Here is a 14,292-nt window from a genome sequence, read left to right as displayed (position 1 = left end):
ATAGGCTACCAAGGCCTGGTAAGTGGCTTTTTTTTTTTTTTTTAAGTTTCTGACCTTTTTTTCCCCTCAGCTGAGAGGTGGGGAGGGAAGGGGGCACTTTTTTTTCTGTTTGTAACTGGAGGGAAGTTCGCATGTTGGGTTCCCTATCAGAGCGGTTCGTAAGTTGAATTGTTCGCAAGTAGGGCAGTTCGTAAGTCGAGGGTTGACTGTACTTTCTGACATAACTGCATTTTTCATATTAGAAATTAATTAAACTAAGTTCTTTATATTCTGTTTTAGGAATGTACCAGAAGGCAGAGGGGAATCTGGAATTACATCATATTAGAGTATAGTTGTACTACTTCAGGGCTCATATTTCTACATACCAATAAATAAATAAATAAATAAATAAATAAATAAATAAATAAATAAATAAATAAATAAATAAATAAATATTCCACAAAGAAAATTAGATGCCAGTTCCAGTCCCCTGTGCAACCTGAAGAAAAATACCTAGGCAGATGTTTTATTATCTTTGGGAGAATTAACTTTAGGATTGCAGGCATTCATCTCTTAGAATAGTAGTGAAGAACTCGTAGCCATCTAGATCCAACTAAATTTCAGGTCCTATAATCATCAGAACTACAGTCTAACACCAATTTGAGGGCTACATATTTCTCAGCCCTATGTTTGGGGGTGGGGGAATCAAACAGACCAGGAGCCTTTTGACAGTGTTCTCTAGACTAAGCTTCAATCTGTTCACCCTCACTCAGTCCATCAGATACAATTTTTAAAAATGAAACAATTTCATTGGATCTATATGCAAATGAGAAATAGAGTTGGTATCATCTTAGGGAACCCCCAAATTCTCCTGGAGATTTCATATATTATGTTAAATAATACAGGAGAGAGGACAGAACCAGAATGACGCCGAAGGATAGCGGTCAAGGTGTTGAATAGGTCTCCTGAACCACCTCTGAGTTTAACTCAACCAAAGCTGTTGTGAAACAGTGAGTCAAAGCTCCATCCCAGAGAGGATGTTCAGGATGAGGCTATGGTTGAGGGCATCAAAAGCCACTGAGAGGCCAAGCAGAAAGCACAGGAGCACTCTCCTTATCTAGCTCCTCATACAAATAATCAATCAAAGGAACAAAAGTCTTTTCTGTTCCATAATGGATCTGACAGTGAAATGGATATAAAAGAAGCAGTCATAAAACATTTGCTGAACCGCCATTTTAAACCTATTGTACTGGACAATTCCCAGCCAATCTCCAGTATTCCTTTCATGGCTGTCATCTCTAAACATTCCTGGAGGATATTATCCTTCGAACTGAAATTCTACCACTCATTCCAGCAACTGGAGACTGACCAGTAATTATCTAATACCATGGAGTTAAGTGGGACTTTTCCAGCAAAAGTCTCACAGTTGCTTCTTTCAGACATGCTGGAAACCCACCTTATTGCAATGAGGTGTTTACCACTTCTCTTACCAATTCGGTCAATACTCTGACCACTTTTATGGACCAGGAAGACCAAGACATGCACAGCACCTCTCATCTCTCCAAGAAACCTATTTGTATCTTTGAACCAAACAAACTGAAAAATATCCACTATTACTAGACAAGCAACAATAAAGCTAATCTGGATTTGGGCCTGGATCAACTACAGCATTGTAGTCAAAGCAGATCCAAGAGATTTTAGCTAAAGTGTTGTTCAAACTGTTCACAGTAGGCAGACAAATGATCTAAATTGTCTTCTCAGGGGCCAGACCGGAACAGGTTCTTGACTAATCAAGAAAGCTCATTTACACAACTCTGGGCAGAAGCAATGCTGACAGAGAAGAATTGCAACTATGGAAGAAGCCTTTTCACAACAGGAAAATCCCACAGGCAAATACTTAAGAAACCAGTCAGATCCACCAGTTTTCTGGGGTGAAGCACCTTTATCAGTCTATGCATAAGCTTCATGCTCCCGTGAATCTAACCCTCTAGGGGTCTACACATGACAATAGAATTACATAAAGTTCCTCCACATCCAGATCATCCAGGCAGCACAGAAAACTAGATTTAGAATCTGCCTTTCAGCATCAGTGGGGCCAGACATCAGCTGCAAGGGACATGTGGCTGTTATGGAGGAAATAAAGTCCTTGGAAAAAGGAGGGTTAGCATAGATGTAGACATCCCTCAGCATAACAATCCAAAAAGAATCCATCACCATCCGGAGTCCAATTCTGTAAGCTCAAAAAGAGATACCACTGAGCAACAGTAGGTGTAGCAAACCAACAGAATCCTCATTCTGTCCTAGGTACCCACTTTTAGATATACACATTAGTAAATCAGAAGTCATTATGTCCCATACTTTAGTAATAAACATGGAAGTTTGAGCTCATTACAGAAGGCTTTAAGTCTGTAAATAGTATTTGAAGGTTGGTTAATGAAGCTCATTTAAGATCCTCAATTCACCAGCAAATTTCATCAAAATAAGTAACATTAAGAAAGCAGAATTATAGAGGCTAAGTGATAGATTTGTTCTAGTTTCTTAATTTTTAAATTATCCACTACTCTACTATAGTAACACTTGTCTTGGAAACTTACCTTTTTGGAGACAGTGGAGACATTCAAGCCGAATCTCTGAGCCCTCTCCTTCAATTTGTCTATATTTACCTAGAAAATTTATACTGTTATCAACCTAAAGACAATAAGCATCTATGCCTAGAAAAACAAGAGACTTAAAATTGGGCACCTGTACGCATTAAACTACTATACCCTAATTAAAAATGCCTCACTGAATCAACACTGCAATAATCCTTTTTTGGTAATAACATCGTGAAAGTAGAACAAAAAGATCTGCATTCAAGATACAGTTGTGTGGCAAATTACTTCTAAGTATGGCTTCTGTTAATGTCTGTGCAGAATTATCCTTTTTTATTTCTTTTAAGAAGCACTGGCAATAGCAAAAAGAAAGGAATCATGACATTTATTTCTAACTCTCCCAGTAATTTTCATTCCAAATGAAATTTTTAAGTCACCTATTATATACAAATATATATATATGCTACCTAACTTCAAGACAATAAATATGAAAAAACTCTAGAATCAAAGGGAACAATCTGCATAAAAACTTCCTGTAAATGTTGTATTTAAGAAAGCATGGAGCTAAGAACCAGTTTAAACATGAGGACAATTTTTGAGTATTTTCTCTGAAGCAAAAGATGACATCTACTTTGGGAAGTAGTGAGCACTCAGGCACTGGAAGCATTTAAGAGAAAATTAGGTAGCTGTCAGGTATACTTTGATTTGGCGTTCTGCATTGAGGAGGGAGCTGGATCTAAGTGCTTTACAGGCCCCTTCTAACTCCATTATTTTATGATTCTATCTTGAGGAATTTCTAGTTTTTGTGCAAAACAGCCACCCTTTCCCCTTTGTCATTCAAGTACTACCTTGATAAATTATTCTAACACACAATACTCTACAGATTGACTCCTTCAGAGTAACAGAAACAGTCACTTTAAGGATGTGACCAGCAGCACAACCTTCCCTTTCTCTTCTAAATGGAGAAGGGGGTGGGGTGGATTATCACAGTACACAAACCAGTAATCATGCAAATAGTTTCCTTTAAAGTGGCACTTCATGTAATCCTAAAGTTATCAATAAATTTATATTGACAAAGTTATCTCAGTATTACCCATTTTCTTTAAATTACTTGAAGCAACATTCAACATCCCTAATGGAGGAATATTTGGCAATTACTAAACAACTGTGTACTGTAAAGGTTTATATAGTGGTGGCCCACACGTTTAATGCATTCCTATGGGCAAAAACCTCACCGTTCTGTGAAAATCCTCCATATGCCTGCCATTTTCGCTGCCCGGTAAGCGAGGAATGGGCGCGAAAACAATACGGGCAGCCATTTTTTTTACCTGGCGGCCATTTTGGAACCGCCGATCAGCTGTTAGGAAAACATCGCTATGCGAAAATCGGTAAGCGAAACAGCTTACCGATCGTCGTGAAGCGATGTTTTACCATTTAAAACATCGCAATGCAATCACAAAAATGATCACAAAAAACATCGCGGATTCGTCGTTAAACGGGGTGCCTGTTATGCAGGGCACCACTGTACTATGGAAGAACCCAAGAATATTTGGTTGGAATCTATTTCCTAATATTGAATAAGCAACACTAACATTCCCTCTTCTAGCTCTTGGAGAAACACTGACCCATCAGCAGGGCATCTAGTTGTTTACTTACAACACTGTTGTCAACAACTTATAAACGAATATAAGCAAATCATTCTACAGTATGAGACAATTTCTTGCAGATTAATAAACACAAGGAGTCCTATTTCCATGCCAGAGAGCTTGGAATCTAAATTTTGAAAATTACGCAGATTTAACAGGAATAAATATACAAAAGTCCACATATTGAGACTTCATTTGGTTGAGGTTTGAAGGGTTAAGGCAAAAGCATTAAGGAAGTGGACAGAATCTACAACATATAGGTAAGGAATAATGCACAGAGACATACAAAGGAAGGTAAGATTTTTTTGGTAGTTGAAATGGAGAAAAGAAAGTCATAAGCAAAGATTACGCATTTGTTCATGTTGTGGAAAGTGAAGGGATTTGAAAAAGAGAACAAAACATGAATTCTGAGAAATGTTTTTTTTAAAGGTATTATTCTGACAGGAACTTTCTGGATAGATCAAAGGCATGATATAGAAAAATCAGATATTAGCAATAATTAATGTAGGAAACAGTTGAAACATGAACAAACTTTTTGAAGAAACAAAAATTATCAGGTTTGGAAAACATGGTACAGGCAGAAGCAATATGAATTTAGTAACTTAAAAAAATGAGGAACAAAGAGGTTGAAGGAATAAAGATAAAGCCAGGGACCTCTGCACAGCTTAACATCTGTCAGTTAGAACTACAGAATCTATAGCTGTGACATACCATATTTTTCCGTGTATCATAGAATCATAGAAAAGTGAAGTTGGAAGGGGCCTATAAGGCCATCAAGTACAATCCCCTGCTCAGTTCAGGAATACAATCAAAGCATATCTGCCAGGTGATTATCTAAGTTTTTCTTGAATGCCTCCAGTGTATAAGATGCTACTTTCCCCTAAAATCATTACACAAAAAATTTAGGGGCATCTTTTACACGGAAGTAAGCTGAGATAGCTGAGGAGAGAACAAAATGGCCTGTACCTTGCCTCTTTAAACAGGTTTCCTTCAGCCACAAGGCTTAGCTTCCTACAGTCAGGAGGCATCGTTTCCTCCAATCATGAGCCTTATGGAACTGACATCAGCTGATGCTGAACAAACCAACTGGAATACACCTAGTTGGAGGTGGAGCCTGTAAGTTCATATTCAACAGGGACTCTGTTCTCAGCCCAGAGGCTGAATCCTCAAAGCTAAGTTTTCTTAATTTTTGGGTTAGAAAAGTGTGTGTTTGGATGTCTTATAAGTGCAAGGGGGGTGGAGATCTGTATCCGCGGCCCAGTTCCGGCAAGCCCACAGACCAGCACCAGGCTGCGGTCTGGGGGTTGACAATCCCCGAGATAGAGAGCATCATATACATGAAATGTAAATCTTGTGTTTTATGCTGTTAGGAATCAAATAATTGCATTAAGTAAAGAAAGGAATAAAATTTTGATGATGTGTAAATTAAATAATTACCTGGATCTATGTTTATTGTTAAATTTGAGGTCCTATTCACTGAAGACCACAGTTTTCACACTAGTCTTTCAATTTGTCTGTTTGTGGGAATGGGATCCATCAGAATGTCTTAATTACATAATTAACATTTAAAAATGCAGTCAGCTACAAATGTAAGAAAAATAGTTACTTACTGAAGTCTTACTTTCTGCTAAGAGACCTGAAATAGGAAAAAGAATATTTTGAATTACAAATTCAAATTGTTTGAGAGTTGAGTGAAAAAGGTAGTGGAAGCAAAATTGATGGAATGTGCCTCATAACCATAAAATCTACCCTGAAAATTCCATTCATATATAAAAAAATTCACTGGAAAACATAACTTAAATTCTAATTTAATTGAAGGAAACCAACGAAAGGAAAATGTTCTGCCATTTCCTCCCTTCTGCAGCCATTTGCAACTCCACAAAAACACCACTAGGGGACTGGGACACTCTTCTGAATGAAGAAGATGGCTGCTGGAGGGAGGTGGGGGATATACCTCCCTGTGGCTATAACCCTATAGTAAGTTCTCTGGCAATTCCACTGAATTTGGTGAATTCTACAAAATAGAAATTTCTTTAGCCCTGAAGTAGGAAATTTGCACTAGACGCACAGGTTTGAATATTAAATTTCCACAAATAGAACTCCTACCACAGAGTGCCTCTATGGCCTCAAGTGGTGAGATGATTTTTGCAAATTCTCATTTCTTGTGGAACTTGTAATCTTCTGGAATTTGCTCCAAGTATTTAAGCAAAACGAGAGGCTTTTTTCCTCACAAGTGTTTTTAATCATATGATGAGCTGCAGAGCTTTACGAATCTGGTAGCTTTCTGAGATGCACCCTTTACAGAGCATAATGGACACAGAGACAAATGTCTTGCAGCTCAACATAGAGCTTAGCCCTCCTAGCTACTTCCTTTATTTTCTCAGGGAGTCATCATGTCCCAAACAAGACTGTTTTTTCTCAGCTGTAAATAATTTTAATCACCTGAGAGGACTTTGATTTTTTGGTAACACCTCCCCCCACCCCAAATTCCAGCTGGGAGAAATTCCTGCAGACATCTAGGGACTACAGTCCAAAAATATGAAAGTCCTACACAGGATAGATTTGATTTAAATCAATTTAAATAAACAATCAATTTAAATAAATCAAACAATTTAAATAAACAAATGAGATTTTTCTGAGAATTTAAATCTAAAAAAATGATTTTTCAATTTTAAATTGTGATTTTTTGATTTTTTAAAAATCATTTATTTTTATCCACCCTGGTCCTATGTCTGGATGTGGGGGGGAGGAATCAAGGAAAATCACTTCACCTCCCGATTCTATCAGTGGGAATACCTAATGGATACAGACCCTTCTGTTCCTGGAAGAGCAGCATAAGATCAAAGCTATGATGTTTTCCAATACATTTTCCTTAATTCAAGCATTATTTCTGAGACTTTGATTTCTATTTCAGCTTCAGACTCCTTTGAGAAGAACTCCTTTATATTCTTTTTTCTTCTTCCTGGGATATGTCTTTTATGTCTTTTCATGTTTCTGTGCAAGTTGCAAAAAAGCATGTAGAAGAGTGACAAAAATCCTATTGTGCACTTATGCAAACAGTGCAACTTTTGAACTTAAATTGCAAATCCTATTAAGATGAGCCAATAAAGTCAATAGAGAAGATGATGGGATTTGGAGGCCAACAACATCTGAAGTGCCGTATGTTCCCCATCAACAAAATTTAAAAAGCAGGTTTTTCACAAAAGACAGTACTTTGAATTTCTTGATGTTGCTGCTATATGAAACCCAAAGGTGGATAAATTTTATCAGATGCACTACTGTAAAGACAGCATCACATTCAGAATTTAACATTACTATTTAAATGAAGATACATTGGATTTTCAATGGTTTGGTGAACAGCATGTATGACTTTATGTCCAAATCTTGTCAGGATTTATCACGTACCTTTATCTATAAGCCCAGTTACATTAACCTATCTGCATGAAAGCTTAAGTTCCATAGAATGAAACTTGCATACATGCAATGCTTTCAGTTCTAACTATTAGTTACAATTTTAAAAACCTAGTATAACAGTCAAGGTTAGACTGTAGGTATTATTAGCAATATATAAAAGTTCAAAAATACAGTGCCACTTCAGTTCCAGTCGTATCTTAACAAACAGCCACAATCTTATTTTAACAAGATGATTGGAATAAAAGAGGTGAAATCATTTATGGGAAGGGAAACATGATGGATAATTTTTCCACGTCATACTGACATACCTTTAGCTGAAGCTGTAGACATACCAAACCTGTGGGAAAGACAGCAACCCTAGTTAGAAAGTTTTGAGTTCAGGATCTAAGCTATGACACAGAACAGAAAACAGTCTCAATACAAGCTAAGTTATGATTTACCTTGTAAATACATCAAGGAAAATCTGGAACACTTGTCTGGACTTTGAACAAGATTAGCAAATAATGACAGATGCAAACAGCACTTTTGTTGTTCACAATACCTTCCTCAGCACAGTAGAACAGGCAGTCCAACAAAGATGCTCTTGTGGTTTAATACTTGCTATTCTGTATTCTTTAATTACTGAATTTTACATCTTACAAGTCTTTAAGGTACTCATCAAACATATATCAAGTATGTTATCAGTTACTGCCAGAATTAAAGAAGCGTTCTATGTAACATGTTTTGCTCAGTTGTTATCCTTTTACTCAGTTCAATAATATCCATGACACTCATTGATACCAACTACAGAACATCATGTAATCAATGACAAACATAATTATTTCTAGATCTGCTGGGCATCAAAGGCTGTAAAAGGAACTGAAATTGCTACTCATCTTCCTTGTATTTTAGAGGAATTTTTCTATGAATGGACTGTGTCCTAACCGGAGTAGGACATTACAACAGCAGCCACTATGGGCTTTTACATAATTAAAAAATGTTGCTCCCAAAATATCATATTTTCCTTTATGTCTTGTCAACCAATTTGAGGCTGCTTGACTTTAACTCCCATCAGAGTCAAAGATAAAAAGAGGCTACTTATCTGTAACCAAGTTCTTTGAGTGGTCCTCTGTGAATTCGCACATATGGGGTATTGTCTGCGCCTGCGCTGACTCTCTCAGAAGATTCTAGAGCTAAAAGTAACAATTTTATGGTGTGATCCTCAACGAGGTATATGCTCCTCCCACCCACTATCTTCCCCAGTTCCTGAATTTTATCCGCCAGGTATGAAGGAAAGAATTAATTAATTATATAATCAACCCATGACGGATAGAGGGGAAGGATGGGCGGGTTGTGTGAATTCACAGAGGACCACTCAAAGAACTATGGTTACAGGTAAGTACCCTCTTTTTCTTTTTCGTGGCCTCTGTGAATGCACACATATGAGTGACTAGCAAGCTGCACTTACCGATTGGTGGGTCGTCATGGTAAGAAGGATGACAGGACAGCTCTGCCAAATGCAGCATCTTGGTGTGCTCCGACGTCCAGGCGGTAGTGCTTGACAAACATGGATGGTGTGGACCACATAGCGGCACAACAGATGTCAGGAACCTCGGTGCCACATTGAAAGGCAGCAGAGGTGGACAGCGCCCTGGTAGAATGAGCTGTCAGATGTTCTGGAGGGGATTTCCCCGACAGGCTGTAAGCAAGGGAGATAGTCTGTACAATCCAACGTGCTATGGATTGAGAGGAGGCTGGGACCCCTTTGTGTGGGCCGTGAAAGCAAAGAAAAAATTTATTGGACTTCCTAAAAGCTTTTGTCCTTTCAACGTAGAAAGTCAGGGCACGTCTGACATCGAGATTATGGAGCATGTGTTCTGGGGCGATGAAGGAGACTTGAAGAAGCAAGGTAGTATGATGGGTTGGTTGAGGTGGAAGTCAGAGACCACCTTTGGGAGAAAAGAAAAGTCAAAATAAAGAGTCACTTTATCGGGGTGAAACTGGATAAAGGAAGGATTGGCTCAAAGACTGGCGAGCTCACTAGCCCGTTTGGCTGATGTGTTTGCAACAAGGAAGGCCGATTTAAGGGTCAGTAATTTGAGGTCGATGGATGCCATGGGCTCAAATGGAGGCCGCATCAAGGCATTGAGAACCAGCTGCAGTGATCACTGGGGGATGATACGTTGTTGAGGAGGGCGAATGTTGTTGAGCCCTTTGAGGAACTTTTTGACAGTTGGGTGAGAAAACAACTTGGAGGAGGGAGAATCATCTGGCTGGTGAGCCATAATGGCTGAAAGATAAACCTTTAATGTGGACTGGGAAAGGCCAAAACTGAAAAGATGCAGGAGATAACCGAGCAGAGTCTTCAAAGAGACAGGTATGGCAGGTACGTTATTGTCATGAGTATATTTTAGAAAAGACTTCCATTTATTTTCATATAGGAGGGTAGTGGAAGGTTTTCAGGGCTCGAAGAAGAACCTGCACCACATCGGGAGTATCCTCCATGCCGCAAGACTGAGAGAGGTGACGTCTGGGTGAAGAACGAGGCCGTGGTTGAGCGAGAGGAGATCTGGGCGGAGAGGAAGGTGGAGCATGTCTGACGACATCGAGACCAGGTGAGTGAACGATGGCTGGCACGGCCAGTACGGGGCTATCAGGATTGCGTTGGCTCCGTCGTGTTGGAGACGGAAGATTACTCTCTGGATTAGAGGCAGAGGGGGAAATACGTAAAGGAGATCTCGAGACCAGTCCATCAGGAATGCGTCTCCCAGAGAGTTGGTGTCTCTGGAGCAGAATCAGGGACATTTCTTGTTGGCATCGACTGCAAAGAGGTCTAGTGAGGGAGTGCCCCATCGTCGGCACAGGTGCTGAAAGATGACATCGTTCAGAGTCCATTCGTGCGTTCTCGTAGGTAGCCGACTGAGCCAGTCTGCCTAGGTGTTGTCGTCGGTGGAGATGTGGACAGCAATAGGGAAAACATGGTGGAAATAGCACCACTCCCAGAGGTTGACAGCTAGGTAGAGCAGAGAAGGGGAGTGGGTACCTCCTTGCTTGTTGACACAAAAGAGAGCAGTGGTGTTGTCTGTTGCCAACTGCACTACCTGACCTCGGATGAGGGGAAGAAAAGCATGGAACGCTTTGATGATTGGCAACAGTTCCAGGTGGTTTATGTGAAGTGGCAGTTCTTGATTTGACCAGAGTCCGTGGACTGTGTGTTGAAGGCAGTGCGCACCCCACCCTGTGGGGCTGGCGTCGGTCATGACCTGTATGGAAGGTCTGAGAGGCGAGAAAAGCCTGCCAACGAGAAGGTTGTCGGGGCGAGTCCACCAGTCGAGCTGGGAGGCTAGTTCTGGTGTCACCTGCAGTAGGGTAGAAGGGAGACCTGTTTCGGGATTGAACAGGGAAAGGAACAATGCCTGCAGGGATCTCATTTTGAGCCTGACGTGTTGGACGACAGCTGTCGTCGATGCCATGAGCCCCAGGAGGTTTTGGGCGTGATGCACCGAAACGGAGTGATGTGTTTGGAAAAGGCGGACAGCCTTTTGGATTTTCCTGATCTTGTCTGGAGGCAGGAAGGCTCTTGCATGGAGGGAGTCTATTTCCATGCCTATGAACTTGGCCGTCTGCTTTGGGATCAAGTGCGACTTCTTGAGGTTGATCTTGAGGCCGAGACTGTGAAGCGTATGGAGCGTTGTGTCTCGTGCTTTTATGGCGTCATGGTACGATGTTGCCACTATCAACCAGTCGTCGATGTAGGGATAAATGTTTACTCCCTGTAGCCGGAGGAAGGCAGCCACCGGTGCCATGCACTTGGTGAAAGCCGGGGGGGGGGGGGTGGAGAGCCCGAACGGGAGGGCACAGAATTGGAAAGCAGTGCCGCTGAAATGAAACCGGAGGAATTTTTGATGGTCTGGATGAACGGAGATGTGGAAATGGGCGTCCTGCAGGTCGATAATTATGAACCAGTCTCCATGCGAAAGCAAAGGGATAATAGAGTCCAGTGTAAGCATGCGGAATTTGCGGGGAGATATGAAATGGCTGAGGTGAGTGAGATCAAGGATGAGGCGGAGGCCTCCATCTTTTTTAGGAACAGTAAAGTATTTTGAGTAGAAATCGTTGAGGGAGTCCGAAGTAGGGACTGGAAAAATGGCATGTTTCTGGAGAAGCTTGGTAACCTCGTCCTGCAGAGCAGAGGAGTAGGGGGTGTATTGAATAAACCCCAACAGGGGTAATTCGGAGAATTCTATGAGGTAGTCAGATGCTACGATGGATAGAACCCATTTGTCTGAGGTGATGGATTGCCAACAATGGAAAAATGGGGCTAGTCTGGTACAGTTCAGTGGGTAAAGAGGAATGTCAGAAAAGGCAGGCATAGGTAGTTGTCAATATTGCTTACCCTTTCGTTGTCCTTTACAAAAGGATGATGCTGCCGAGGTAGGCTTTGAGGCCGGTATGATGCCATCAGAGGTTGAGGGGCAGGTAACGACCTGTTGGTTTGATGGGGACGATACTGTCTATACCGTCGATTCTGGTATTGTTTGGGATGAAACTGGCCCGAACGGTAGAAGGGCCGTTGGTAAGAGGTAGATGGCTGAGCCGAATAGGAGTGCACAGTTTTGCGCTTCTTATGAAAGTCCTCCATGGTATCATCGGTTGTGGAATTGAACAGGCCGGCACCATCAAAGGGTAAGTCCTCAACTCTGGATTTGGTGTCCTCAGATATTGTGGAGGATTTGAGCCAGGCATGGTGTCGAATAGAGATGGAGGTAACCAAAGCTTTAGAAGCGGCCTCAGCAGTGTGTTGCGCCGCAATCCTCTGATATTTGGCAAGAGAAATGGCTTGCGAATGGATGTTGATGAGATCAAATCTCATGGGTTCAGGAGATGAGTCAAAAAGAGGAAGGACTTGATTCCAAAGACGATGCTGAAAGGCGCCCATAGTTGCCTGGTAACTGATACTCCTGAGCAAAAAGGCTTGCAGAGAGTAAATTCGTTTTGCCATTGTGTCAACTTTCCTGCCATCTTTGTTGGCAAGGGTAGGCTTGGACCTAGCCTGGGTTCGGGCCTGACTGGATTCGACGATAACAGAGTTAGGCACTGGATGTTTATTGAGGAATTCGGCATCGACACCGTGGGTCCTACAGAGGCCATTGGTGCGGCAAGAAATCTGCATAGTAGAAGGAGGTTTTCCTCAAGTATGCTTAATAAGTTGAAGGATGGACTTGTTAAAGGGGAGACTCAAAGAAACGGGACGCTCCTGGTTGATGTCATCGAACACCAGGTTGGCATCCGCAGACAAGGGCTGTTCAGTGTCGAGATTCAGGGCTTGTACCATTCGGAAAATAAGCGTAGAATAGGAGGAGAAATCATCCGAGGAGGACAAAGCATGGCTGCCCTTCGTATCTGGGACTGGAGGGGGAAGCTCAGGCTCATGGGAGGACTCAGAGTGTTGTGCCTCCGAAGATGCAGGGGAGCCTGGAGATGAAGGGTAGTCTGATGGACCAAAGCCCTCTGTCAGGGGAGCTTGGTGCCTTTAGATAGGCATGCCTTCAAAGGGGCCTTGAGATGGCATCGGGTCCAGCATCGATTGTGCAGGACGTAGGGGTACGGCTTCATGAGCTCTGTCTCGCATTTGAGTTAGAGGCATTGGCTTAGATGGGGCAGGAGGGCATACAGGCGGAGCTGAAGCCACTGGGGCCAAAGTGGTTGCGCGGAGGCTATTCGAGTCCACGAAAGGGGCGGCATGGGGAAGTTCCGGCATCATTCGTAGTCGTTTAGCCCAGTGGTCCCCAACCTTGGGCCTCCAGATGTTCTTGGACTACAGCTCCCACAAGCCCTCACCACCACCTCTGCTGGCTAGGATTTCTGGGAGTTGAAGTCCAAGAACATCTGGAGGCCCAAGGTTGGGGACCACTGGTTTAGCCTGTTCAGGCTGGTACCTTTCGTACAGGGTTTGCCAGATGAAAGGGTCAAAATGGTATGGTACCATTGGAAAAGGGCAAAAATCGCCTTGCAATGACACGGACCTCGGCGGGGAGAGGTGCTTTCATTTCTCTTTTCTCTTCCGTGGAGGTGAAGGGGGAACCCCCAGATTGGATGCCGAGCTTTCAGCTGCCCGCCCTGAGTCAGGGTTGGAATGGGCTGAGGCCGGGCTGGACTGTGGCGCAGCCGCGTTGAGGCCAATGCTTGGGAGGAGCGGCATCATGGGGGGGGCGACATCATGGGCTTCATCTCCATCCGAGGCCAAGTCAAGGGCTTCTCTGGATGATTCCGTGAGGATGGGGGAAGGCAGAGAAGGCTGAGGGGGCTCCACTTGGGGAACTTTGTCCTTTCTAGGCCTCTTAGGGGCAGGTTTGGGCTTTTTCTTCGAGCTTGCATCGTGCGCTCGAGACTTCTGAGAGGAGGGCAACTTGTGTTTACCAGACAATTTTGCTTTCTCAACAGTGTCTTTAGCTGGTAGCACAGAGGTAGAATCAGAGGTAGACTGGCCCGCTGGAAGTCTATCGGCTGAAAGGGCAGGAGATCTAGCCGCTTCTGAAGACGTAGTAGGAGGATTCATGGCTGTTTGCCAAAGGTAGGACTGGAGTCTTTGGAGCCTCTGTTTAAGTGCCGGCTTGGTTAAATTTTTACAAGCAGGACACGAATGGGTAGGATGTTCCTCACCCAAACAAAAACGGCACTGG

The 14,292-nt window shown here is 42.4% G+C and overlaps 1 protein-coding gene across 2 annotated transcripts in view; it reads right to left on the bottom strand.

Moving 5' to 3' along the window:
• SARNP (SAP domain containing ribonucleoprotein) overlaps positions 1-14,292 on the bottom strand; it is a 103,908-nt gene that overhangs the window by 50,971 nt on the left and 38,645 nt on the right. Inside the window, exons 7-9 of one of the 2 annotated variants that reach the window (XM_020782993.3) lie at positions 7,939-7,967; positions 5,827-5,852; positions 2,574-2,642 (exon numbers count right to left, since the gene is read on the bottom strand). In XM_020782993.3, the coding sequence (XP_020638652.1) occupies positions 2,574-2,642; positions 5,827-5,852; positions 7,939-7,967 (124 nt within the window). The remainder of the gene's footprint in view (positions 1-2,573; positions 2,643-5,826; positions 5,853-7,938; positions 7,968-14,292) is intronic. The other variant, XM_020782999.3, reaches the window with a different exon arrangement.

The sequence above is a fragment of the Pogona vitticeps genome, chromosome 2, assembly GCF_051106095.1.
Source record: "Pogona vitticeps strain Pit_001003342236 chromosome 2, PviZW2.1, whole genome shotgun sequence".
Taxonomy (NCBI): domain Eukaryota; kingdom Metazoa; phylum Chordata; class Lepidosauria; order Squamata; family Agamidae; genus Pogona; species Pogona vitticeps.
Note: the sequence above shows the minus strand (reverse complement) of the source record. Positions and strands in the feature narration are given on the sequence as shown.